General features: G+C 45.6%; 1 protein-coding gene across 1 annotated transcript in view; it reads right to left on the minus strand.

Annotated features, from left to right (window-relative positions):
* Positions 1-10,156: 10,156 nt before the first annotated feature.
* Positions 10,157-24,320, minus strand: part of gli2a (GLI family zinc finger 2a) — a 38,756-nt gene continuing 24,592 nt past the window's right edge. The window contains exons 6-12 of the mRNA XM_071539992.1: positions 22,209-22,319; positions 21,431-21,571; positions 18,823-18,972; positions 16,880-17,044; positions 16,107-16,388; positions 14,368-14,734; positions 10,157-13,676 (exon numbers count right to left, since the gene is read on the minus strand). Coding sequence (XP_071396093.1) covers positions 11,341-13,676; positions 14,368-14,734; positions 16,107-16,388; positions 16,880-17,044; positions 18,823-18,972; positions 21,431-21,571; positions 22,209-22,319 — 3,552 coding nt within the window. The 3' untranslated portion in view covers positions 10,157-11,340. The remainder of the gene's footprint in view (positions 13,677-14,367; positions 14,735-16,106; positions 16,389-16,879; positions 17,045-18,822; positions 18,973-21,430; positions 21,572-22,208; positions 22,320-24,320) is intronic.

Consider the following 24,320-nt stretch of genomic DNA (forward strand, 5'->3'; position numbering starts at 1 on the left):
TAAGCCCTTTGTTGAGGGAAAGAAAACCATTTCTCTTTCCCCCCCTCTCTCTTTCACTCTCTCACCCTGATGAAGTTTTTACTTTTGAAGAATTGAAAGGCACGTGGGTCTCCTCAATGGCCGAGGGATGAAAATGATCCTGATCGTCTTGCTCCGTTCTGCCATAAAGTGCAGCTGTCCGCTCTATGTTAAAACATCTCTGAAATGCTGAGCCGGCTGAAAATTGGAAGAATAACCCATGGTCAACTTTGCCATCAGAGATTTGCCTTTACAAGTGCTGTTCCCTGTCTGGAATGCATGTCATTTAGTTACCGTATTTCAGCAGGGTTCTCATGATACATTGTTGCGGTGATCTTGATATGGATTGAGACTGTTGGACTAAACACTTCCTCGCTATGTAATTTTACAGTGTGAAAAGCTGACTTGATCTCTGTTCATTCGGATATATCTTTATTTCGGCAAATAATACAGCAGACGACAGCATACCGCAGAAGGCACCATTGCAGTTGGTTTTCCAAATACGGCCAAATTATGTTAGCATAGTCATAGTGATCATGGATTTTAATATATGGATCTGTAGGACAGTTTCCCACAACCTTCTGAGCAGCAGTTCTCAAGCCTAAAATACACGACCCTGTTGACCTTCCTCCCAACAGTTCACCACCACCCAACCCCACCTCTCAACTCTACGTCTGCTAGCTTTGAATTATAACCTTTGCGCGCTGGCGGGAGCACAATGTGACGATTGTGATTGTGTTTTAATTCTGACGGCGGAGTGAAAAAAGATAGCTTCCTCTGAGAATGGGCTAGATTTATGGGCCCTGTCCTGGCTGCCGGCCCCACATCCTCTCTGATCTGCTTTTACTCCGACGACCCCTCGACCCTTGGGGGTCATTAGAGACCCCCGAATGGTCCCGCTGGCCGCCAGCCCATCTCACGCTGCTTGTTTTCCAATCAAATCACTATATTTAACGGGGACACGAGCCCAGGGCCAAGTCCAAACGGACATCTGTTTGAAATTGTTCCTCGCAATTATTTCACACAGAAGTTCTGCCTCTGCACCCCCCCTCCGCACTCCTCGCCCCACTTTGCTCTTTTGTTTGTTGTTGTTTGTTTTCAGCGAAACGTCCCTCTCTGGATTGCTAATGGCCAAAAATGGGAGGGGGGCGGGGGTACTGGGGCTGGAAGGGGGGGTGGTGGTGAGGGTCTGGCTCCTGGAACCGCTGTCACAGAGACAGCGGTTCCAGAGGAGAATAGAAAAACCACCGAGGGCTTTTTAATTCAGCACAAAGCAGGTTTTTCAGTCTGAGCAGAGAGAACAGCTTTTTCAGTCAGGGGCCCTGTACCACTGCCAGCTCACATGACGGCTCCATCAAGACTGTCATTCAATGGCTTTCGTGCCCTGGTGGCAGTACAGATTTATGGACTAGGCTAATCTGATTGGAAAAAGTAATTACCATGAAAATATTGGTTAGAAATATTTCCGCAGGTATAGAGTGCATAGGCTTGTGTGTTTACAGTAGTCTGGGTACAGTATGCGTGTTTATGTATGTAGGCATTAGTAGATTTACCATAGCTGAGGAGTGTTTCTGTACTGTAGTCTAAGAGTGACATTTTTACTATGGCAAAGAATAAGAAGTATGCAAGCTGCAAGCAGTTATTCATTAGTCTCATTTTGCAGTGAGGTTTTTATGATTGCTCAATCTCTGCATTGAACTAAGCAGCCTGGTGCACCATACATAATCAGTTTAATTGCTCTTGAAATGACACAAGTTCCTCGAGCGAATCATATTCTTACACAGCAAATGTGTGTGGTGTGTGTATAACACTCTTAAACGACATTCCTTACATACTTATAACCAGCAGTTGGATCCCGTTTAAAGGACAATCATCCCCGTTAAGCCCCAGTCCCATTTTTTTTCCCTGTACAACTGGCCCAGGACCAGAAAGCCTTTCCTCCTCTGAGACCTTGTTCAAACAGTGGACTTAGAGGAGAAGGCCGGAGCAATGCTCTCCCAAGATCCTCTCATCATCCACCCATAAGGCTGCTATCCTCTCCAGCAGTCAGTGGTAGAAGAGAATGAGGCCATATATACACTGGTAAAAAAAACAAAAAACGAGACTCAGTATAAAATAGAGTGAAATGTGAAATTGAGTTAAACAGAGCTGTAACTGAGATATTTGTGCAAACAGGCAGAATCTGACATTGAATCTTAAATTATGGGTCAAAGTTACATTCAAAGGCAGATTCTGTCTTTTTATCAAAAGTAAAAATTTCTCTCTTTGGCTAGCTAGATGTGAAAAACCACAGTTTCTGTTGAAATAATTAAATAAAATAAATGGAAAATAAGGAGTAGTGAGTCCAGGGTGGGAAGCTAACTTTTTTGTCTAAAGCCCATAATTCGACAACTCACTTTTGTTATTTCACCAGCCATTGAATTAAATAGACCCTCCAAGCAATGAAATGATTGTCTGTCACAGTGGCTGCTGGTGTTGGGAAACTTGAACAACAATGGTCAGACAATCACGGTGGCAATAAACATACATGACAGTAATACTTCAGTATTCCACACAGCTTGTAAACACATACAGTTTAAAGAGGATTTTGTTTATACATCAGAGGATTGCGTGGGACAGTGATTACAGCAGATTGATTTGACTCCATTTAGTCCACATCTGAGACCCTCATCAGTCCTGAGAGCCGGGAGGGGCCTACCTCAGGCCCTGGGAATCAAGTTTCCTCTGCGACCGGCCCCATAATTGTCACAGAATATAATGGTCGGTTTCCTGGATATACAATTAGAGGTTAGAATGCATAAGCGCAGCACGATCATGGTGGATTTACCATGAGTGAATGGCCAAATGTTTCTGTGTCAGTGATTGATACTTAGATCACTGTTTTCTGATGCAGATTCCAGTCTATCAAGGGTAACGGTTGGCTAAACGCAATGTTTCAGAATAGCGGTGCAGCTGTGTGGGGTATATGGATATCTGAGCCTTTAGTAGAAGTACCTTGTTGCCAGTCATAACGCTGCTCCCTGGCAACCCCACCCATGTAGCCAGAGATGTGATGTGTGATAATGCTTTGCCACCTAAAATGGGACATTTTGACACTTCTGAGTGCTAAAAGCCGAGATATCAGTGAGGACTTTGACACTGTACCTGAGTTACACTAAAAGCTAAGTAGTAAGTGTTTTTCCTCCAGGCCTTTGGGAAGGATGCAACTAAAAACAAAATGGAGAAATGTGGTGTTTATGTGGAGTTTTTGTCTGCTTTTGCACAGGTGGAGGCCTGCTTTCTGCAACACACTCATACATGAACGCATCTTGAGATTAGATCATACCTTTGGTGTTGTTATTTGGTTTCATAAGAGAATATTTTATGGTACAAAAACACCAAGTGGTAAACAGATGTTGAGGCATTGAAAACCAGTTGCTGTTTTGCATTAAGTATCACACCATGCATATTACATACCTAGAACCCCATGACACCTGTGGTTCTTGTGACGTACGTATGTGCACCTGTGCATGAATGTGCATGTGCGCATTAGATCTGGGTCCAATAGTATTTGCAAATAATTCTTTACAATTGTTTTAACCTAATTGGAGCACTGGATGATTGGGGCGTACTGCATTGCAATATTTAATATTGTCTGATAAAATGTAAGTTACATAAAAGAATACTAAACTAATTTTCAAATAGACTTAATTTTCTGGCACTCATAGTATTGCTCTATCTGGGAAACCCCACCCATCTTGTCCTCCAAACAGGTTAAAATAAATTATAGAATTATTTGTAAATGCTACCTGACCCAGGTCTGGTGTGCATGTATGTGTGTGTGTTTCTGTCTATGTCTATGTTTGCTCATGTCTAAGTTTGTGCATGTATGTCAAGGGGTACCTAACCTTAACCATTCAGTAGAAAAATGCAAAGCCAACCCTAAGATTGGCGTCCGGGGGCCAACTTGACCCCACAGTCTGTGAAGGATTCGTCAGCGTGCCTGCAGAGGTTGTCAGCAGAGCCAAAGAGCAACGCACTACAGCTGGGAAACGCAGCTCTCCAGCTGGAGTCCATTTGGGGTAAATCCACAGCCATGGCCACTGGAGTTTGATTTAGCATTCCTAGTAAAGCTTCGCTGTATGAGACGGGTACATGAGGGCAGAGATGCACGCACGCAGTATCTCAATAAGCACACATGAGATTTACAGATGCATTTTTCATAACCAGACAAATAACTCTCTCTCTCTGTGTGTGTGTGTGTTTGTTTCATCATCTTATGGATAAAAGATGCAAAGAAGGAACGTCTTCCTCAATGTAACTAATATATATATATACATTTATTGAAAAAATAGGCAAAACCGTCTGTAAAACAGTGAAGTAATTCCACCAATGTATGTTCAGAACATTTGCTCCTCACGTGGCGTCGTTTAGATTGTTAAAGTGATTATCAATCGAAACGTCTTCAAGGCACCTCGGGCGATGGACATTTAAAATGCTGTTGGAGCAAATCCCAGTGGCGCTGACGCTCCGCCACGTCTTTGACAGGAAGTAAAAATTTTATTAAATAGAATAGAATTTCTTTTTCTGCAGTGTATGCACAGTATATGATGAGGGGAAAAGCTTTTCAAAACTGGCCTCTGTGAGCAGCTACATGCTCTACCACGCATCGAGACAAAGGGATTAAGTGCTAACTCATGACACTCTGTGTGCCCCTTGATTTCTTTTCAGTCTCTAAAAGCTGTGCACTGCATTTGACACTGCATACTGTATTTGGTCATTTAGTCTCCCTATTACCATGTAATTACAATGCAATCACCTTATATAATAAAAATATTCAAATATTTGGAATCAGTATGATATCAGCACTAAATTTAAGGGCTTTAAGGGTGATGATAAATAGTTTAATTTCCCTTTTATTATGTTTACCAATTAGCATAATGAGATAGTCCTAACCTATCTATTAGCCTTCCTTGGCAAAAGACTTTTGAATAGATGATGTTGAGAAACCTTTTATGCATTTTTAGGTAAAGTCTAACCAAATTTCAGTGATTTAAGCAGTAGTATCTCGAAATAGACGACATCCCACGTGTTGGCACTATTTCCAGGACATATGCAACACTGGTTCCTTGCCCCTAACAATGCCACAGTGGTTTACCATTTCTACACAGACCGTGCCGTGTGTGCTGAAAAGAGGAACTTTATTTGGCAAGTGGACCATTGTGCATTGTACGGAGGGAAACAATCTGTGTTTTGTTTGGGCTGATTTCTGCTGCATCAGACCCCCTTTCCTGCCTCCAGCCCTGGGGAACAGAGGGGGGAATATATGATACTTGTGAGATGGTATGGTCGGGCCTGATGCTAAACTGAAGTCACCTGTGGGGACTCTTACTACAGTTGAAGGTAACTGACCCCAAATCCTTAGCTGGGGTTGGTTTCCCAAATGCATCCTAGCACCAAGATCCTCTTTGTTCCATTGATTTACGATGGCACGAAAATTATCTTAGAGCTAAGTTGCTTTAAGGAATCCCAGCCCTGATCCCTTCCTATGTGGTCAAAGGAAAAGAAACACCTGAAAGTAGAGTCTGTTTGTAAGGTCACGGGGGTAAAATTCTGGAGGAGAGTGCTTCTTCTTTAAAGCCCAGTTGTTCTACTATCTCTCAGCTGCGCTCAGCTGTTCTAACTTCAGTTGGCGTTTCCAGTGTATAATTACAATGGTGGGGACGTGAAAATACTAGTCCCTCCACAGCAGGCTTGTACATCTTTAGCCTACTGTGGAGAATCGGCGGCTACAGCACAGGTCTCCCATCCCCTGAACAAGGTCAAGGGTTCAGGTTTTGGGTGGGAAACCGTCTTTGCCGTATTAGTGAGTTTGTTCCAGAAGAAGCAAAAACACTGAAATGAGAGGGTTTTCACAGTTTGGGGAGGTGCTTGGGTTAATGTGGCCAGGAGAAAAGATGAGTGAGCCAAACCAAGTGAACATTAGCAAAAACGGAACTGCCCATACTCCCTGTGGTCTTTACCCAGTACATTTTTTCTTTGCCACAATAACAGATGTACAGTATCAGTCTTTAACTTCGAAAACATAGGTACATATTATGCCATTTGTAACAGTAATTTGTTTTTTTTGTTTTTTTTATGGCTCTGTGCTCCACAGACAATAGTGAATACGCACTTATGCTTTAAGGATTAGCCTGACTTGCGAACACTGCTACATCATCCATTTCAAAGGGGAAATGCAGTGGGTGGGGTGATGAGTGGGTGTACATTCTTGCGCCAATTACAACAGGAAAAGGGAAAGTCTAAAAAGCATAAAAGAGGAGCTCTAAACCTCGCTGACCGAGAGCTCAGACGAGGTCATCCCTTCCCGCCTCTCACTCTCGCTCACATAAGCCTTCAATCAGAAGATCCCCCCGGCTTCAGTCGAACGGTGGCATTCCTCAATGGCCTACTCATGGCACAGCTCTCATAGCATCTGACCTGCCTTCTGGCCAGCTATAGAGGATAACCTAAGAGAGGTCGCGATCTGGGTTAGGGACTGCCCCTCAACTCTTACACCCCCGGGGAAGGCCACAATGCGGCCCTTCATCGCAGACATCCCCTAGGCTCTGGACGGCTTGATCATAACTCTTGCTCTTCCAGAGTTTAGCGGGGCACACTCTGCCCTCAGGGGCTGCAGCAGGATAGGCCAAGGCTCTATAGGAGGAGTAGGTAACCCTGACTCAGACGCGGGTCACGTCCCTCTGATCTCAGTAGGCACAGGGCTCCACGCAGGAAGCCTTTGATGAGAGACTGAACCAAGCCCTGGGAGAAGGACACGGCAGCCCCCAGTCCAGTGAATTGCTTTATTATGATGACCTGCCCTCAGAGGTCAGAGAGCAAAATGTGACACACTCCGTTGTTTCTTCAAATAGCCCCAGATACGTTTGAATGGAATGACTTTTAATCTGTACTGTCATGATCTCTCTATCAGTCTCATTCAGAATTTTGTCCTGCTGCCCCACTGACATTTTCATAAAAGCAATTTAAATTCACAACATTGCAGTATAACATATGCAAACTGGTGGACACCTTTATCCAAAGTGTGTTACAGCACCATGCATGTGTGGACCCAGTCGTGATCAAACTCCTAACCCTGGCACAACAAAAAGATTCTTATAACTGTGGATTTGAGAAGGCCCTATAGTAGCTTGTCAACACAAACAATGTGCTACTGTTCACACACCACTGGGATCTGGTGAACTGCTGAGTAACTCAATTCTCCCCAAGTGGGAAGAGTTGGGGGATATGGTGATTTTGAGTGATTACTAAAGCAATAGATGCTTTCCCTAGTGAACATACATAAAAACATGAATTCCTCTTATAAGGCACATTGAAGCTGTAAAGGTTCACTGACACCAAACTAAATCTAATATGGTTGGCAATTAACCACAAATAAGTTAAAGATGGCGTGTAATTGACACAAATAATAAAGTCACATTTTCACAGTAGAGATGTGTAAGCTAGCTAATTACAGCAGAGATCCAACAGAAACATCTAGTGAACAAATAATATATCATGATGCAAAATGCTGCAGTGGTAGTACTGCTTTGTCTTTGCTTTGTCTTTTGTACTGCTTTGTCTTTTGCTTTTGTGACACCAGTTGCTCACATGTAGCACCGTCTTCCATCACTGAGCAAGTAAGAGAAGTAAAAGGGTGGGGGGTTTTTGTTTTGAAAGTCAGAAATCTCAGCACCTGGTGAAGTAACTGTGGAGTCATTGGTATTGATCAATAATCCTATCAACCCCCTGCAGATCTATGTGATTTTGTGGTATGAGACAGTAAAAATCTTACTTATTGCACTTTTAATCTATGAGTACATTATATGATAAGCTATTTTCATGTACACTAGCTGGCTTTCCCAGTAGCATCTCAGCACTAAGATTGCATTTGTTACATTGTGGGTCAGCTGAGGACAACAATCTGTCATCCACTTAACCCTGTGCACCTCTGGTGAGCTGTTTTGTCTGGTGAACGTCCTCAATCAACAGCTGACGTCCTCTGAATGCCTTCTGCTTACCGGGCAGCTATGTTTTAGAGCCCTACAGTGAGTGGTTGGCCAACTTGGGGACAGCTGAGCAGACAGGAAGGGGATTCCAGAGATGGAGATGGGATGCTTCCCCTTCTCCTCTCCAGTGTGTTTAGGCCTTGGAGAACGGGAGGATTGGGATGTTTGTGTGGCTTAAAAACACAAAAAAAAACATGAAGAAGACTGGTGTTGAATCATTAGATCTGAATGTCTTATGCTTGCTCCACTACAAATATTATTGAGCATTACAACTACCTCTCTGCATGTGCTCCACATGTTTTGAAGTCTACAATTAATTTGTGGGTCACTGTAACCTCTTAGATGTAAGAAACAAATATTTTTCCTTGGGTGTGGAGACTGTCTATGATATCGCTCTCTGGCTATCGGGAAATGCTGCATGCACAGCAACTATTGGGGACCAAATCATCACATAGTATATACCCTCATCGGTTTAGGGTCACAAATGGTTCAAGATCAGATGTGCTTGAGTGATTGAGGGGTTTTATTCATATAACACTATATAACCATTGAGAAAGTAAATGTTACCTGATATTCATTGTTCTATACGTAACTAACATATATGTAAAGCCCTTCGGATAGCTTCAGTAATATTCCATATTGAGATTTCATTTCATGTCAGTAATAATTTGAGCTGGTGTTCCAAACGGGTTGATATCTCACTTTGGAATGAAACTCTTCACTCTAAACCTCAGTATTGTGGTAAGCATTGTCCAGGGAAACAGCCTCTATGAACTACGACCCTTTTGCCCTGGCTTTAAGTATTCACATATGGATGCACCGTAGGCAACGTCTGGGTACTGTGTATGTGGTTGTGTGCTCCACAGCCTCATTGTACACTATCTCACCTCATCTGTGTGCTTGTCTAATAAGCGCCTTGCCCATTTCTGATCAGCTCGGCTGCCTCACTAACCTCTTGTTCTCCTCTCTGGTGAGATTCCTTACCCCGGGGCTATTTTTCTCCCATCCTCTCTCTGAAAGAATAAGGAATTCCGGTGGCAAGAGCAATCAGTGGGCTCCACTTCAAACCAGTCCTCAGCTGAATTTGCTGTCAAATTAAAAATCATTTGTTCTCTTTCTTTTAGCACTCAATGCATCTTTGCTCAACCCCCCCCCCCCCCCCCCCCCATCCCTTGCCCCTCTCTCTAGCTCTTTCTTGTCTCTCTCTCCCTTCCTCTTACTTGCTCTAGCTCTCTTCTTCTCTTTCTTTCCTCTCTCTCTTTTCCTCTCCTCTTTCTTGCTCCACCTCTTTTCCTCTCTCTCCTTTCCTATACCGTGTTTTATGTTGCTCCCAAAATCGTTTCCTCGGGGCCTGCCTGCCACTGTTAATTTTGGACAACACGCCAGCTAACTTTAGAAACTGCTCTGTATGCATTTTGAGCGTTTGGAGTATCCTTTTTCGCCTGAGTTTTCAGACAGGAGTTCAATTTTTTTTTTTTGCTCTTGCAAGCACAGCGAAGAATTGGGGATACAAAAACATAACTACAGAAGCCCCCATAAGATACACATTATCTTTTCATTAGCAGAGTATGAGGTAGAAAGATGCACTGTGATGTATGGAGATGAAAGACAGGGCTTCAAAGCGAAAACAAACTTTGCCCCTCCATTATTCAAGCATATGCACTACAGCCATCCTAGAGCAATCTAGGGTGAAATGGCTCTCAGACAAAAAATGGAGCATGCAAAAATGGGAGATTAACTTTTGCAAATTAGGTACCTTCACGCCCTATCAATTAGTGTTTTCTAATTATGCTATAGCTCCTAAAATAATTCAAAAAATTAGTGTGATGTGTACGTTTGTTTTAAAGGACTTTAGTTGACACAGTGATTAATAGTATTTTCATGAGCATAGGGTTTAAGCCTGATCAGCATGGCTACAGTGGTCTTCACGTGTGTGATTAGTACAGAAAAAATTACATAAATCCATTCAGTGACACACACCCAGAGATGAGTCCTTTTGACACAATGTTTTTTTCTGCTGCCTGGAATTCATTAGCTCCTGGTTGGAGTTTAAATAACGACACTTACTTTCATGTGGGTCATGTGATTTCAAAGGAGACACAACACAAGGCTTTTGGATTTAAACAGAAAAAAAGGAGATACTGTATTTGAAATGTACAAAAGCTATATACACACTCACACTTACACACACACACACACACACACACACTGAGCATAGTAAAAGTGGATGGTAGCGTACACACACATTTTAAAGGCTACTTTCAAATTCAGCAAACATAACAAGACTGAGGAGGTTGCAGGGCTAGATCTTCGCTCTGTCCTAAACACGATTTCATTATCAAAGTCTGAGTCCCGTCCTGGACCCTCTGTAGTTCATCCAGAGCCCAGGGGAGGTACGGGCTGCAGGGAGGGGGGGGGGTGGTATGAATGTGTTAATTAGGTTTGGATCTCTACTGGGAACACACAGAGGTACTTGTATATTCTTTTAGAGAATGCTCCTCGTCAGACACGGGGGTCCATGTGCCCTGACAGACTAACACAGAGGCATATCCTTGTCCTTCTCAATCATTCATCCTTGTGAGATGGGCCCATAGAGAGCTAATGCCTCCGTTCCAGAGGGCGACCGAAGGAAATCTGATTTTACAATGCCATCCCCGAGAGCTCGGACCGCGCTCCAAAAGCACTTAATATCCATGGATCATAACGTTGTAGAACCACATTGGTTCATGTTTAAACATCAAACTGAGTCTTTAGCATAATTTAAAGCAAGTACCATACAGTATAATCTATAAACATAAAGGTCATAATGAGAAAATATTATCTGATATCTCCATATCATGTCCATTTCCTGGTAACTTTGTTTGCATGTCAGTTCATTGTGTTCAAAATGCTCAACCTTGATTTCGTCAGCAAGGCACTATGTGAACTGCTTTCAGTGCACCGCTTTGTAAAGGGCTATTACACCAACAAATACTGAATGGCCATTATTTGTAGATGCATTTATATACCCTGGTCTATCATATATTTGTAGATAAAAAGTATGGCTTTTTAACAAATAGTGATAGAAAATGATCCTTAACCCTTGCTATATTTACTTTCAACTTTTCAACGCAACATACAATAATCTGAAGCAAATATTACAGGATAAACATAAGATACTATGGACAATGTCGGAAAAACTCTTGAAATAACCAGTTTCGCATTGTTCAATCAGTGCTTTTTTTTTTCTGTAGTCCATATATTCCTGATGTAGAAATGGTTAAGACTGGATGGATCATGAGGTGTTCAATCGCTCTCAGCTTATCATGTTGAGGAACTTGCTCTCTTCAGCCAAGGCTGTCAGCATGGAGCTCATATCACCGATGGCCATGTTACCGATCCCTGCCGGTACGGATGCAAGGGTGACGGAGTTGCGAGGGGTGGTGAGGCGTGAGGAATTCTGGGAGAGGCTCTGGAGGAGGCCGGGGCTCAGCGTGCCCGACATGAGGCTGGAGTGGTCCCCGTCGTCCAGCATGGTGTCAAAGTCGATCTGGGCGTGCTCCGTGGCACCAGAGCCACCAGTGGAAGAATCCACCGTGCTGCTGGTGACCTGGTTGACTCCCGGAGATGCCATGTTGGCTGCAGCCGTGCTGTCGTTGCTAGCAGGGTCCTGGCTGGCACAGGGGGACATGGGGTCATCAAAGCTGGCGGAATTAGGCTCGAACATGTGGATCTGACCTGTGTAGAACATGGCAGAGTTGGGGTTCTCAGAGGTGCCATTGTGGGCCGCTGACCCGCTGGGCCTCTTTGGGCTGGCCTCCGAGGTGTTATTAGCACGACTGTGGCTGGAATCAGACGACTGGGGGAATCGGCTCTGTTGCATCGTGCTGGACCCTGCGTGTTGTCTGGCAACAGACTTGGGCTCCATGGGAGGCCTGGGCTGTAACATACCTCTGCCTCCATTATGGATACTGGGCTGCTGCTGGGAGAGAACATTGTAATTTTGCTGCTGCTCCACTTGGTTCATATGAGGATACCCATCAACCTGTGTCCTTGCTCTGTAACATGGCATTTCTGGATTACTCTGATCTGCCATACCGTTATACGGAGGTCTCATGCTAGTGTTCCCGGATATGGAGTTTGGGATTGGCTCTTGGCCAATGCCTTGCTGGGGGCTCATCTGCTCGCTAAAGTTCACATTGCTGCATTGCCTCTGCTGCTGCTGCTGGAGGGAGATGTTCATCATCCTCTGGTTATTGCGGTGTGCATACCCCTGCATAGTCATATTCTGATTCATAGGCATTACCTGCTGGTTGCTGCCCAGGCCCTGGCCTTGTGCCTGGAAGGAACCAAAGTTGTGCCTCTGCTGGACAACGGCTAGGTTCCCCCTGAGAGGATGCTGCTGCTGCTTGGCAAGCTTGGCTGTGGCGTCCATAGTGCCTGAGCTCACCTCGTTCCACTGCACTGGCATGTTATGCTTTTTCATGTTGTCCGATGGAGCTGGGAAGGGCTGCTGGGAGCCGTTGCTGGGGCTCATGTGGCAGGACTGCAGGTCCTGTCCAGACTGGGCCATTGTGGCATCCACCATGGCCATCCTCCTCTGCCCATAGAATGGTTGCTGTGGAGGGGGCATGCCTGTCTGATAACCCTGGGTCTGGTTGCTGGAATGGTAGTCTGTTTGCCCTGTGTTGTGGCCTGTGGGGCCAGTGTTCTGGGACCTGAGGTACTGTACCATGTCATCAGGAAGCACCATATCATCCTCCCCACCCTGGTCCCCCCCCATCACCATCCCATCTACTGCCATGTTCTCCATAGCCACATTCTCAGAAATGCTGGGTGGCCTGGGGACGAATGGGTGGCGCTGCAGGCTGCCGTCAGAACGCGTGTAGCCCTGCGTTGCCAGCCCCCGGTAGCGTTCTGCTGCAGATGGAGCATTCATCGGGTTCATGCTGTTCATGCTGTTATAGCGCTGGACCCTAGGTAGGGAGAGGGGGTCCAGGGTGGGCCGACGCACTGGGTCACTGGCACGGCGGGGCAGGTTGGCGGGTACCTCGTGGGGCATCATGCTCTGGGTGCCGTATCCGATGTCACTGCAGCGCCGGGGCACGACCATGGAGGGTGGGTGATGGAATAGGTGGGATGAACTCTCCTGGGAGTCGTTGTACAGCGCCATGCGGGTCCTCAGGCTCATCCGATCCATGTTGGGGAGTGGGGTAGGTGGGGCGCCGCCGATTGCGGCAGCGTACTTGGCCTTGAGGCGGTAGTGCTGGGCCGGGGTCAGACTGAGCAGGCTCGGGAGACCTCCTCCGCCACCTCCGCTGATACTGCCCCCTCCACACTGGCTGGCCTCGCTGGAGCGGCGGGACAGGTCAGTGGAGATGGGGTCGTAGGAGTCAGCCGAGCTGATGTTGTTGTGGCGGTTGCCACCGAACTGGGAGGCCTCGCTGGAGCGCCGGCTGGAGTAGCAAGGTGAGATACCGGAGGAGCGCCGACTCAAGGTGTAAGCTGAGCTGATGGTGCTGGTGGTGCTGTCGCGCCGCTCATTCAGCTGATTCAGCACCGTCACCTCACAGGAAGACAGGTCGCCAATACGCTGGCCAGGGTACGAGCCGCTTAAACTACTCATCATGTTGGAGCTCTCCAGCAGGGAACCTGGCAGACATAGGGAATATCGTTAGATATTAAACATTATTGTTTCTTTTACTACTATGTCATACTATGTCACTTTTATCTGTTTTCTTTTGCCATCCTGTAAAGCACTTTGAGCTACTGTCCTTGTATGAAAGGTGCTCTATAAATAAAATAAATTATCATTATCATTATCATTATTATATAATGACACCAACTAATGACACCAAAATATTGATCAAAATGGTCAATGTTGCTTATACAATGTGCATGTGCAAATGTAAATTGTAAATTTTTTAAACATTTATTTCATAGCTTGCTACTTGCTATAGAGAATAGTACACAGTTTAGGGCTATAGATTAAAAAAATTGAATCCTTAATTCCTCCTTTATTCAGTTCATCTTTTTTGTAATACGATGCATCCATAGAACAATATACTTATAAATCAGTCATTTTTCATTTAGTTTCCAGTGTAGGGATTTGTCTGGTGTTGTGATCCAGATTGATATAGAGTGAGCAGGTCATGAACAAGACACTTCCACTGCACACATGTCTGCTGTAAGGAGTGAACCTGTGACCTTTTGGAGAGTTGCTCTAATCACTAGGAACACCATGCCACTCAGTCAGTTATCCACACAAGCTTCCTCACCTAGTAAACCCAACTCAACCATATGAAATGACAGCAAACAATTCTCCTCAACCCTCCACACTTACCGACTGCGGGTATGGGAGGCAGCTTGGTGTTGTTGCGATGGCCCTGCGGTGGCTGAGGTGCCGAGTTGGCCCAGGGGCAGGCGTCCCTCACTGTCTTCAACCTCTCCTTCTTGATGTTCTCCAGCTTGATGGTGACTCCGCCACCGTGACCCCCAGCCTTCCTCAGCTGGAGCCCCATCCCAGCCTGCTGGCCCCCGGCGGGCACGGTGGAGTCTACCATGGGGCACTCATCCAGTGCGCTGAGGTCCCCGAAGCTGCCCCCGCTGTGCATGGCCATCTCTACCCCACTGTCGTTGTTGTTGGCGCTACTGAGAGGCGACGGCTCACTGCTACATGACGAGTGGCCACCAGGACTGGACTGATACGTCTGTTGGAGGACAGGAGGGGAAGAGGTTGATATTAGTGCGGCTGATCCAACTAGAGACACTTCATTATGAATGAAAGTGGCAGATGGTTCAATCTTCCGCGATGCAGAAGATCTTTATCAGATCTCGGTAACCTTGATAACAATTTGCCACCTGGATGGATGCCATGAAAAACGCACCAAAATAGAAAGATGTAAAATTTAAGAAAGAAATGTATGGAAAAAATACCCCAGCTCTATAACAAACTATCATTAAAGCTCATGCCAATGAGATCACTCTTATTGTTAAAATTCTTAAGCTGCCAAAATGAAATAATTACCACAGTTACGAAATTCTGATTGTCTCAGTGTTTTGTAATAACTAATGTAGGACTATAGTTCCATAATCTCATTCATTACAGATGAGTTTGATTTATTTACAAGAAAACAAGTGGATAATGGATGAGTTGTGCGAGCAGCAGTCCAGTGCTGACAGTAATTCAAACTGGCCCAAAATGAACTAGAAAGAGTCTTGATCACAGCTTGATGCTGGCACTATTTGTTCAGCACACATGCTAAAACAGTCCCAGTCTTTGAATATTAATGTGACAATGACTTTTATCATCGCCCTACAGAAGCTATTGCCAGAGATCTGGCCCACAGAGGAATCTCATTTTATGCAAGTGTGCGATTGTGTGTGTGTGTGTGTGTGTGTGTGTGTGTCTATGTCTGTGCACACGTGTGCTCCAGTCATATGCATAGGAACATGTTTCAAATATGTGAAAATGGATTCTCATGCAAACAGTTTTTTGTCATGCAAGGATGTAATGATGTAGCTTGAAACATTTGCACTCCTCCCATGCTGAGCTGTGACGAGGCAGAGAGATATTTGCAGTGCTCACCTCAGTGAAGTCTGTCCGTTAGGAAAGTTATAAGGGGGGGAGAGAGAAGCACGTTCAAGCAGTGACCAGAGAGGTGAGTTAGGAATGGGACAGACAGTATCGGCATTGAAAAATCCCATCTCAGAGCAATGTTAGTAAAGTGGAAACATGATGAGAAGAATAGGAGCGTGCCTGCATCTGTTTTACAAGGCCTCTGAATCATATGCTGAAGCCCAAACAACACACAACGCCATGCAGTAACATGATCATCTTATATTAACAGGTGACATTGATAATTTGATAATTAGTCATGAGTTAGTCATAGCTGAAAGGAATAACACATTGACCGTTATGTTTCCCTTCTTGGTGCAATGAATCAAATAGTTTAAAATCAATATAAAGACACAAGTTTCCCGCAAACACATATCACCTCTACATCTTTTATACCAACAATAAAAGACGCAGATCTGCTTGGGATCACTTCTTTTTTTTTGGTTTATCTGATCAGGACTTACCATGGAGTTCTCAGTCTTGATAGATTTGACTTGCAGGCAGTCCTCCACTCCTCTAGAGGTGCTGTTGGCCTCAGTCTTGCCCTCCAGGCCTCTGCCGCTCTGCTTGGCGTTCGCCTCGTTCTCTCCGTTACCTTTGGGCGGCTGCGGTCTCGGGGGCACGTCGCCCCGCTGTTTCTTGGTGACGTGGGCCTCGGGGCCGTGGACCGTCTTCACGTGCTTCCTGAGAGAGCTGGGGTCCGTGTAGCGCTTGGTACAGCCCGGGATCTTACACACGTACGGTTTCTGCCGAGAGAGGGATTTTTACACAGTTCTTACTATGACTAATGGAGGGACGGAATTGTGCTTTAATCACAGATGTCTTGAATAGAGAATGCTTGGATGGAAAATAGTCCATGAAACCACAAAAACAAAAGTTAGCTCATCACAGAAAGGACATATGTCATATGAACATTTGATTTTCCAAAATGTTTCTAATCTTATTTGAGCCCTACATAAATTAAAACTTCAATATACTTATAACTAAGAACATCATAATTTTTGGCTTATTTGTGGGATATGGTACCTTTTTTTTTTTAAAGTACTATTGTGCAACACTTAGAACTGTCTCCAAAAGTGAATAGAACAAATATAAAGACCAAATTACACAGTAAATATTGTAATGATAGTACACAGAACACTAAACTGATGGCGGCTCAAATGAGATCAAATCAAATGCAGTGAAATCCTCTCCAGTCAGTCAGTCATCTGTGGGGAATGCGTGTGGGTCCACGTACCTCGTTAGAGTGTGTGCGGTTCTGGTGCTTGGCCCGGTCCGAGGCGTTGGAGAAGGCCTTGTTGCAGCCTTCATGTTCACACACGTACGGCTTCTCCCCGGTGTGGGACCTGAGGTGGGTCTTGAGGTTCTCCAGGCGAGAGTAAGCCTTAGCGCATCCCTCGAACTGCAGACAGACAGGCAGTCGACAGACAGACAGACAGTGAGATCGACTGCGTGAGCGTTGTGCTATTTTGTCTGCTGCTGGTTAGCGAAAAGGGCTGAGAAAAAAACCCCCCAAGTCTGTGCGTTTCAGTTTTCAAATTTAATCTAGTCTTGGAACCTTGCCCACCTACTGTGGCACACCACACAAAAGGAAAGCACTGCTACACTTTGGTAAAAAGGGTTATTATACGAAATATCTAAACAAAGTGTGAGGTATGGTAGAGCTCTTTGTCTGGCACTGTGGAGTGCTTTGTTGAGACAAAGTGTTGCACTCTTCTGTGTTTAGCCTTTGTATTCACTTGTACTGTACAAGCCATAATTTGGTATTCCTTCAGAGCAGGCTTTGTGAGCGTAATTGGTTTTGAAAGTGAAAGAGGATCAAATTAGATTAGCTCAAAAAGTGGATATAAAAGTCGAAGATTCTCCCGTCAAAGAAGACTTGAGAGAAAAGGGGATGAGGGGAGAGAAGAGCGAGAGGGGGGGGGGGAAAGAGGCCTAGAGTTTGAATGCGATGAGAGGATGCATGTGGGATTTGTGCACAGAGAATATACAGCATGCTCTTAATAAGGACCCATGGCCCCCTGCTCATCTTTAGATTTTAATTACACACCCACGCTGTCAATCAGCTTTCTGAACTCCCCCCTTCAGAAGTCGTCTTTTTTAATGGACTCACAAGACCGCGTGGACGAGCTTTGAAGCCAAGAAAACAGGCTCTCAATTTTATCTTCACACAGCGAATGAAGGCCTCAGAAAAAAACCCCCAATGAATTATCAACATGGAAAATATCACTGGTGATAAGCACACAGAGAATCAGAAGAACATTATATTTTTTCACCATTGGTTTCCCTGAGCCAAAGGGAAAGGCTGTAAAGACTGCATGGCTGATAGAGGCTGAACTTCAGCTCTAGCAGTCCGTCCGTCAACCAGTTCGTCAGTCAGTTAAGTACAGTAGGCAGTCAGCCAGTGAGCCAGCCAGCTAATCAGTCAGTCAATCAGATACGTTCAGTAGTCTATTAGTCAACCAGCCTGCCACATACAGAAGTCAGTCTGTTACAGTAATCAGTCATTCATTCAGTCAGTCAGTCAGTCAGTCAGTCAGTCAGTCAGTCAGACAGTCAATCAGATACATACAGTAGTCTATTAGGCAACCAGTCTGTCACATACAGAAGTCAGTCAGTCATCCAGTCAGCCAGTCAGTCAGCCAGCTAGTTAGTCAGAAAGTCAGTCAGTCAGTTGCAACAGCAAGTCATTCAGTCAGTCAGTCAGTTATAGTTTTAGTCTGCCAATCAGTCAGTTGCAGTAGTCAGCCAGTCAGTCAGCTAGCCAATTAAAATAGTCAGTCAGTCAGTCAGTCAGTTACAGTTTTAGTCAGCCAATCAGTCAGTTGCAGTAGTCAGCCAGTCAGTCAGCTAGCCAATTAAAATAGTCAGTCAGTCAGTCAGTCAGTCAGTCAGTTACAGTTTTAGTCTGCCAATCAGTCAGTTGCAGTAGTCAGCCAGTCAGTCAGCTAGTCAATTAAAATAGTCAGTCAGTCAGTCAGTCAGTCAGTCAGTCAGTCAGTCAGTTACAGTTTTAGTCAGCCAATCAATCAGTTGCAGTAGTCAGTCAGTCAGTCAGTTACAGTTTTAGTCAGCCAATCAGTCAGTTGCAGTAGTCAGTCAGCCAGTCAGTCAGTCAGCCAGTCAGTCAGCCAGCCAGTCATCCAGCCAGTCAGTAACGGAGGCAGACGAGTTCCTTACTGTGCATTTGTGCGGCTTCTCCCCTGTGTGCCGGCGCATGTGGACCACCAGCATGTACTGGGCCTTGAAGGGCTTCTGCTCGCGCGAACACTCCTCCCAGCGGCACACAAACTCCTTCTTCTCCCCGTGGATGTGGTCGTTGTTGATGTGCTGAGGAGGCAACGAGGCGATTCAACCATCACAACGTGTTTGAGAAGAGGATGCCCGGTATGTGTGTGTGTGTGTGTGAGCGTGTGTGTGTGTATGTGGTACGTATGGCGTGTGTGTGTGTATGTTACTAAGAACAATGAGTCAGCAAAAGCTCGTCTTTTTCCCACCAGAAGATGTTCCCACTTGCATATGTCCATGCACACACACACATACACACACATTGTGAGTGACACTGCCATCCATCATGGCTGACAGTTATTATGCATCCGTCAACAGGAGACAAAAGACTATAATGTAGCACCGTGTCTGTTTTTTCAGGCTGTGTGTGTGTGTGTGTGTTTGTGTTTGTGCGTGTGTGTGTTTTTCACAAGGAAAGGGAACTTCCTCAGATCCCAGTGGAAGGGATCAGCAACAGGAGCTTGTAACGACTTGACTTGCATTTATCTCCCAATTTCCTTACTTTCTTTTGGATGAGGAAGTCAGTGGGACACACAGAGTGCTTCCTGTGTGATGCCCACACTTAAATCAGTCCTGAATTAGCTTGTCTGCCACTGAGCTTACACAAAATCACACTTGACATGAGCCATCAGAGATGTGGAAGGAAACCTAAAGGTTGACTTGTTAAGATAAATAATTTTGCACTGAGGAGGAGGAGGTGGTCAGTCGTTCCTGCTACATTGTCAAGGCATATAAGGCGACGGCATATTACCCAGAGCACCTTTGCATTTTCCCTGAGCCCTTAATTATGCCCTCAGGCACAACAGGTTTTAGCCCCAAACTCCACCAACTCATGTTACAGACACACACACACACTTACACTTACACACACACGTTACCCAACAGTCATACACTTAAAAGCTCTCATCCCGTGCGCCACATGCAAATATCCACACACCCAGAGGAACCACTTCATTTCCTCAGGACATCAAGGCCCACAATGCTCCACTTATGTGGCCGGTTCTTCACCAGCGAAAAAGCGCCGTGGTCGACGATTCTGCTGAGATCTATTTCGGGTGAAGGAGGAGGAGTGGAAACAAGTGTGTGGCCCAGCAGAAGCCTCTATTTTCAGGTTATACACTCTTCCTACCAGAGTGAATCCATAATTTGGGGCTCTTGGATTACTTTGGCTAAGTAGAAGCCAGAGTAACCCAAAGGTGTGTGATTTGCCGATATGGTGAGAACATTGTGTGAAACCCTGGATGCACTTAGGGAGATTTGCTGAACCGCTGTCGGGAGCTTTGGCAGTAAACTCCCAGCTATTACACGCCTGGCTTTCTGGTTGGTTTGCAAAAGTAAATAGATAGAAAGATATATAGATAGACAGAAAGATAGATAGACTTTTTAAAAAGAATGATTCATGAGCAACTCTCTCTGAAACTATTTTAGAACAGTATAGATGTAGTTGGCTTTATTTCTTGGAGCTCTCCTTGCTGGCTTCCTTTCCCCTAGTCCAGTGAGGGTTTAAGTATGCGCTGGCCTCACCTATCCATCCACACCTCACACCAGAGACCTTCTGCTAGCCGACTCACTAATCCTGGCAAGCCCTCTGAGCTTTGGGCCGGGGCAGAGGCAATGGGACTCAAAGTTCTTAAAGGTGACTCTGGTCCTGACTTGTAACAGCTCATAGCAACCCCTCCACCCACTCCCATCCTTCTCTGGGTCTGCCAGGACCTGGGTTAGAGTCTCTCTGTCTGGACCCCGGGCCTGACACATGCCCTCCTACTGCTGGGCTGGGACACCCCATCACTGCTCACAACCAATAGGAAAGCGGAAAGCAAGGAGTGAAGTTGGCCTGACCAGGGAGGGGAAAGGAGGGAGCGTGGAGGGTTCTTAAACTCCAGAGCTGCTGGCATGACGATGGATTTACGGCCGGCCCCGTGGGCTTCAGGGGTTGGGGGTGTTGCTGAGAGCCAGGGGTTAGGGGTCAGGGGTCAGGGGGTGGAAGGGTTGGGGGCAGGGGGGGGAAGCACAGCTGCAGGGCTTGGGCTTGAGCTTGGGGAGAGCCGGCAGGCTCATTAACCTGACGCGTGTCAACCCAACAGGAAAGGATCAGTTACTGGACGGCTCTCTGACCAGACTCAATCAGCATGGATTTAATGAGTAGCAGAGGAGTTTTTTTGAACTTTCCACTTTTTAGGCAGTAAAATGGAATGGTGTGGAGTGTTTGTTTTGGGGGCATACTTCAGAAATTACTTTCACTCCACTAAGAAGCTGCTAACCCTGATGACATGGAGTGCATCCACAAAAGCAAGACAAAAGATGTCCGCAATTGCCTTGATGTGCTGGTCTAACCTCAAACAGTTTGTGTTTTCAAAGGAGAATTTCCAGTTTTATGGGCTGCAAACCCTCTCTCCGTTTCTGGGTCACAATAAATAACTTTCTCATTCTTTTCCAGTAATTTGTACTGTAGTTACAAGTCACGCAGGCTGCAAAGTCAACCGCTGGGCCTGATACTCACATGAACCAGTTGGTCCTGGGTGTCGTACTCCTTGGCACAGCCCTCCCAGTGGCAGTTGGTCTCATAGATGGCCTCTGGCTCCTGTTTACACTCGTCCTTGTCCAGCTCCTCGCTCAGGTCCAGGATCCCTCCGCCGTGGTCCTGCAAGAAGGGGACAGGACTTGGTCAGGAGGGAGCAGGGAAACAGACAAGTGTATGCATGGGTAGGCACAAACACACAGACACACACAGACACACACACACTGCATCTTACACTTGCAGCTGTGGTCAATATGTTAAAGGCAACATTCTTCACTATTTTGCATCTTTCTTATCTTATCTGCTTCTTAATCCTAATGAGTTGTTGCTAGATCACAACGTGTGACAACACACTTCTTCTCATCGATTAAAGCTGCATTTTTATTCACTATTGATAATCAATTAGGGCCAAATTAGTGGGAGGAACATTTTTCTCACTGTAAGTAGCTGGACCTGTGATGAAGACAGCCAAGTTCTGTGTTTTCATTCCAGATTCAGTGTGTAGTTTTAAGGAGAAAAGAAATTTTTGAAGGTCATCACAGATCCAAAAAGAGAACTGTTTAAAGCAAACAGAAGCAACAGTGGCACAGAAAATGTTTCCTGATGTTTTTAACCTGATGGTAGGTAGGACAACTTGGGTTTTTTTTTAAACTTTTCTAGAGATTCAGATTTTCTTCTCAAAACCACATGTTTCTGGGATGATAATACACATAACTTTCTGTTTGTTTAAAACCACCCCAGGGTTACTGACTCCTTGTACCTGAGAGGAGGGCGAGATGGGCAGCGGTCCCTCTGCTTCCGTCTTGACCTTCGACCTCTTGGTGATCATTGGGTTGACCGTGCTGCTCACCGCCGGGTCTCCACCGGCGTTCTGAGGGACGGACGAGGACAGAGAGACGGTCAAATGGAGGAGACGAACGTGTTTTACTCCCCTGTACCGCACCGTAATGTCCCATGTGACACAATGTCCGCATAAATTTATGGAACTGAAAAGAAGAGGAGGGGTCAGAGGAATCAGAAAGTGGTATCTATCTATCTATCTATCTATCTATCTATCTATCTATCTATCTATCTGTCTGTCTATTTTTTAATCCATTCATGGGCCTATTCTCTCAACCATCCATCCATATCCATTCATCCATCCATCCATCCATCCATCCATATCCATCTGTCCATCCATCCCTCCATCCATTGACCCTCACACCCTCCCACCCTTCCATCCATTAATTCAACCATCTATCTATCTATTTATCTATCTATCTATCTATCTATCTATCTATCTATCTATCTATCTGTCGATCTATCTATCTGTCTGTCTGTCTGTCTATTTTTTAATCCATTCATGGGCCTATTCTCTCAACCATCCATCCATATCCATTCATCCATCCATCCATCCATCCATATCCATCTGTCCATCCTTCCCTCCATCCATCCCTCCATCCATTGACCCTCACACCCTCCCACCCCTCCGTCCATTAATTCAACCATCCACCCGCTTTCTTAAACCACTGTGTTCCTCTCAGTTTGCAGCTACTGCTTTCCAGGCAGTCGGCGGAGGGAGAGGCGGAGGCAGGAGAATCAGATAACGAAGTGGGAGAGATACCACAGGGTTGTTTTTGGCTCGGTGGTCCGCTGCAGAGGGATGTGAGGAGTCCGGCTGCGCCAGGCACCGGGGCCCATAAGTCAGACTGCGACCCGCCGCCGAGACTAAACAGTTTAGACTGCTTTATGATCGCCAAAGCCGCAAGGAAATATGAAAGAAGAGGAGTTATTACCCTTCGGTTCAGGGCGGGGAGGGGGTGGGGAGGGGTGTATGGGTCGGGGTCTGGGGAGTGTGTGTGTGTGTGTGTGTGTGTGGGGGGGGCTTTGATCTACCGACGGATTCTTAACACAAAAGAAAGACAGACAGAAAGACAAGGCTCTAAGTTAAGTTCTAATGGAGACGAAAAGAAAAGAAAGAATGCAAAATGTGAAGCGGCTGAGCGTTGTGTGTGTGTGTGTGTGTGTGTGTGTGTGTGTAGGGAGGCTCTTTGGTGGGGGTCCAGCGTTGTGTGTGTGTGTGTGTGTGCGGGGGGGGAGGTTCTCCTAATCCCACCCAGTCGCTACAGTGGAGTTCAGCGCTTCAGGGGGCCCCGATGCTTTCACTAACACCCGCTTCATTCAATTGGCTGGAAACCAGGAGGGAAATGTGGTTCTGATCTCTGCTGAAACTCAACTGAATGCATGTGTGTGTGTGTGTTTGTGAGTGTATCTGTGTGTGTAGCTGATGCAAAATCGTGCATACGTATGTGTGTGTATTGTAGGTGTGCGTCGGCGGAGCATAACACAGTGCTGAAGCTAGAGGCGGCTGATAGGAGCGTGAGGGGGAGTGATTTGCTGAGAGGGAAGTTTATATTAGCAGTGGCCATGGTGTATACAGTGGGCCGATAAAGAGAGACCAAGGAGACACTAGGAAGTAAGACAGATGGAATCGCTAATTGGGGGGGGGGGGGGGGTGTCTGCATATTTCTGACCTGACAGAATTTATTTCTTTTAAATTCTGTGAAACCTTTTTTTTTTTTTGGATGACTGCTCATATTTATTCTAGGATATAACCCATATCTGATAACAATATTAACTGACAGTGAAAAAACACACCGAAAAAACCCTTGCTTCGAAAAAAAACGCAGAGTAACATTTTTTGTTTCGTATTTCAGTCACTATATGTGCCTTCGAGGTTTGACTGAATTAATACCAATCAAGTTGGCTATATCATCACCTATCATCTCCTTGTCGTCTGCCTGGGGATGCGATTTTGTACCAGATGTCAATGTGTTCATGACTGGAATTGACAAAATGCGACTCCATGCAGCTTTTTGCTATTCACACGGAT

This window comes from Centroberyx affinis, unplaced genomic scaffold (genome assembly GCF_046629955.1).
Source record: "Centroberyx affinis isolate AG114_WGS23_722 - 3 ecotype Tasmania unplaced genomic scaffold, CSIRO-AGI_Caff_v1 ptg003546l_1, whole genome shotgun sequence".
Classification (NCBI taxonomy): Eukaryota; Metazoa; Chordata; class Actinopteri; order Beryciformes; family Berycidae; genus Centroberyx; species Centroberyx affinis.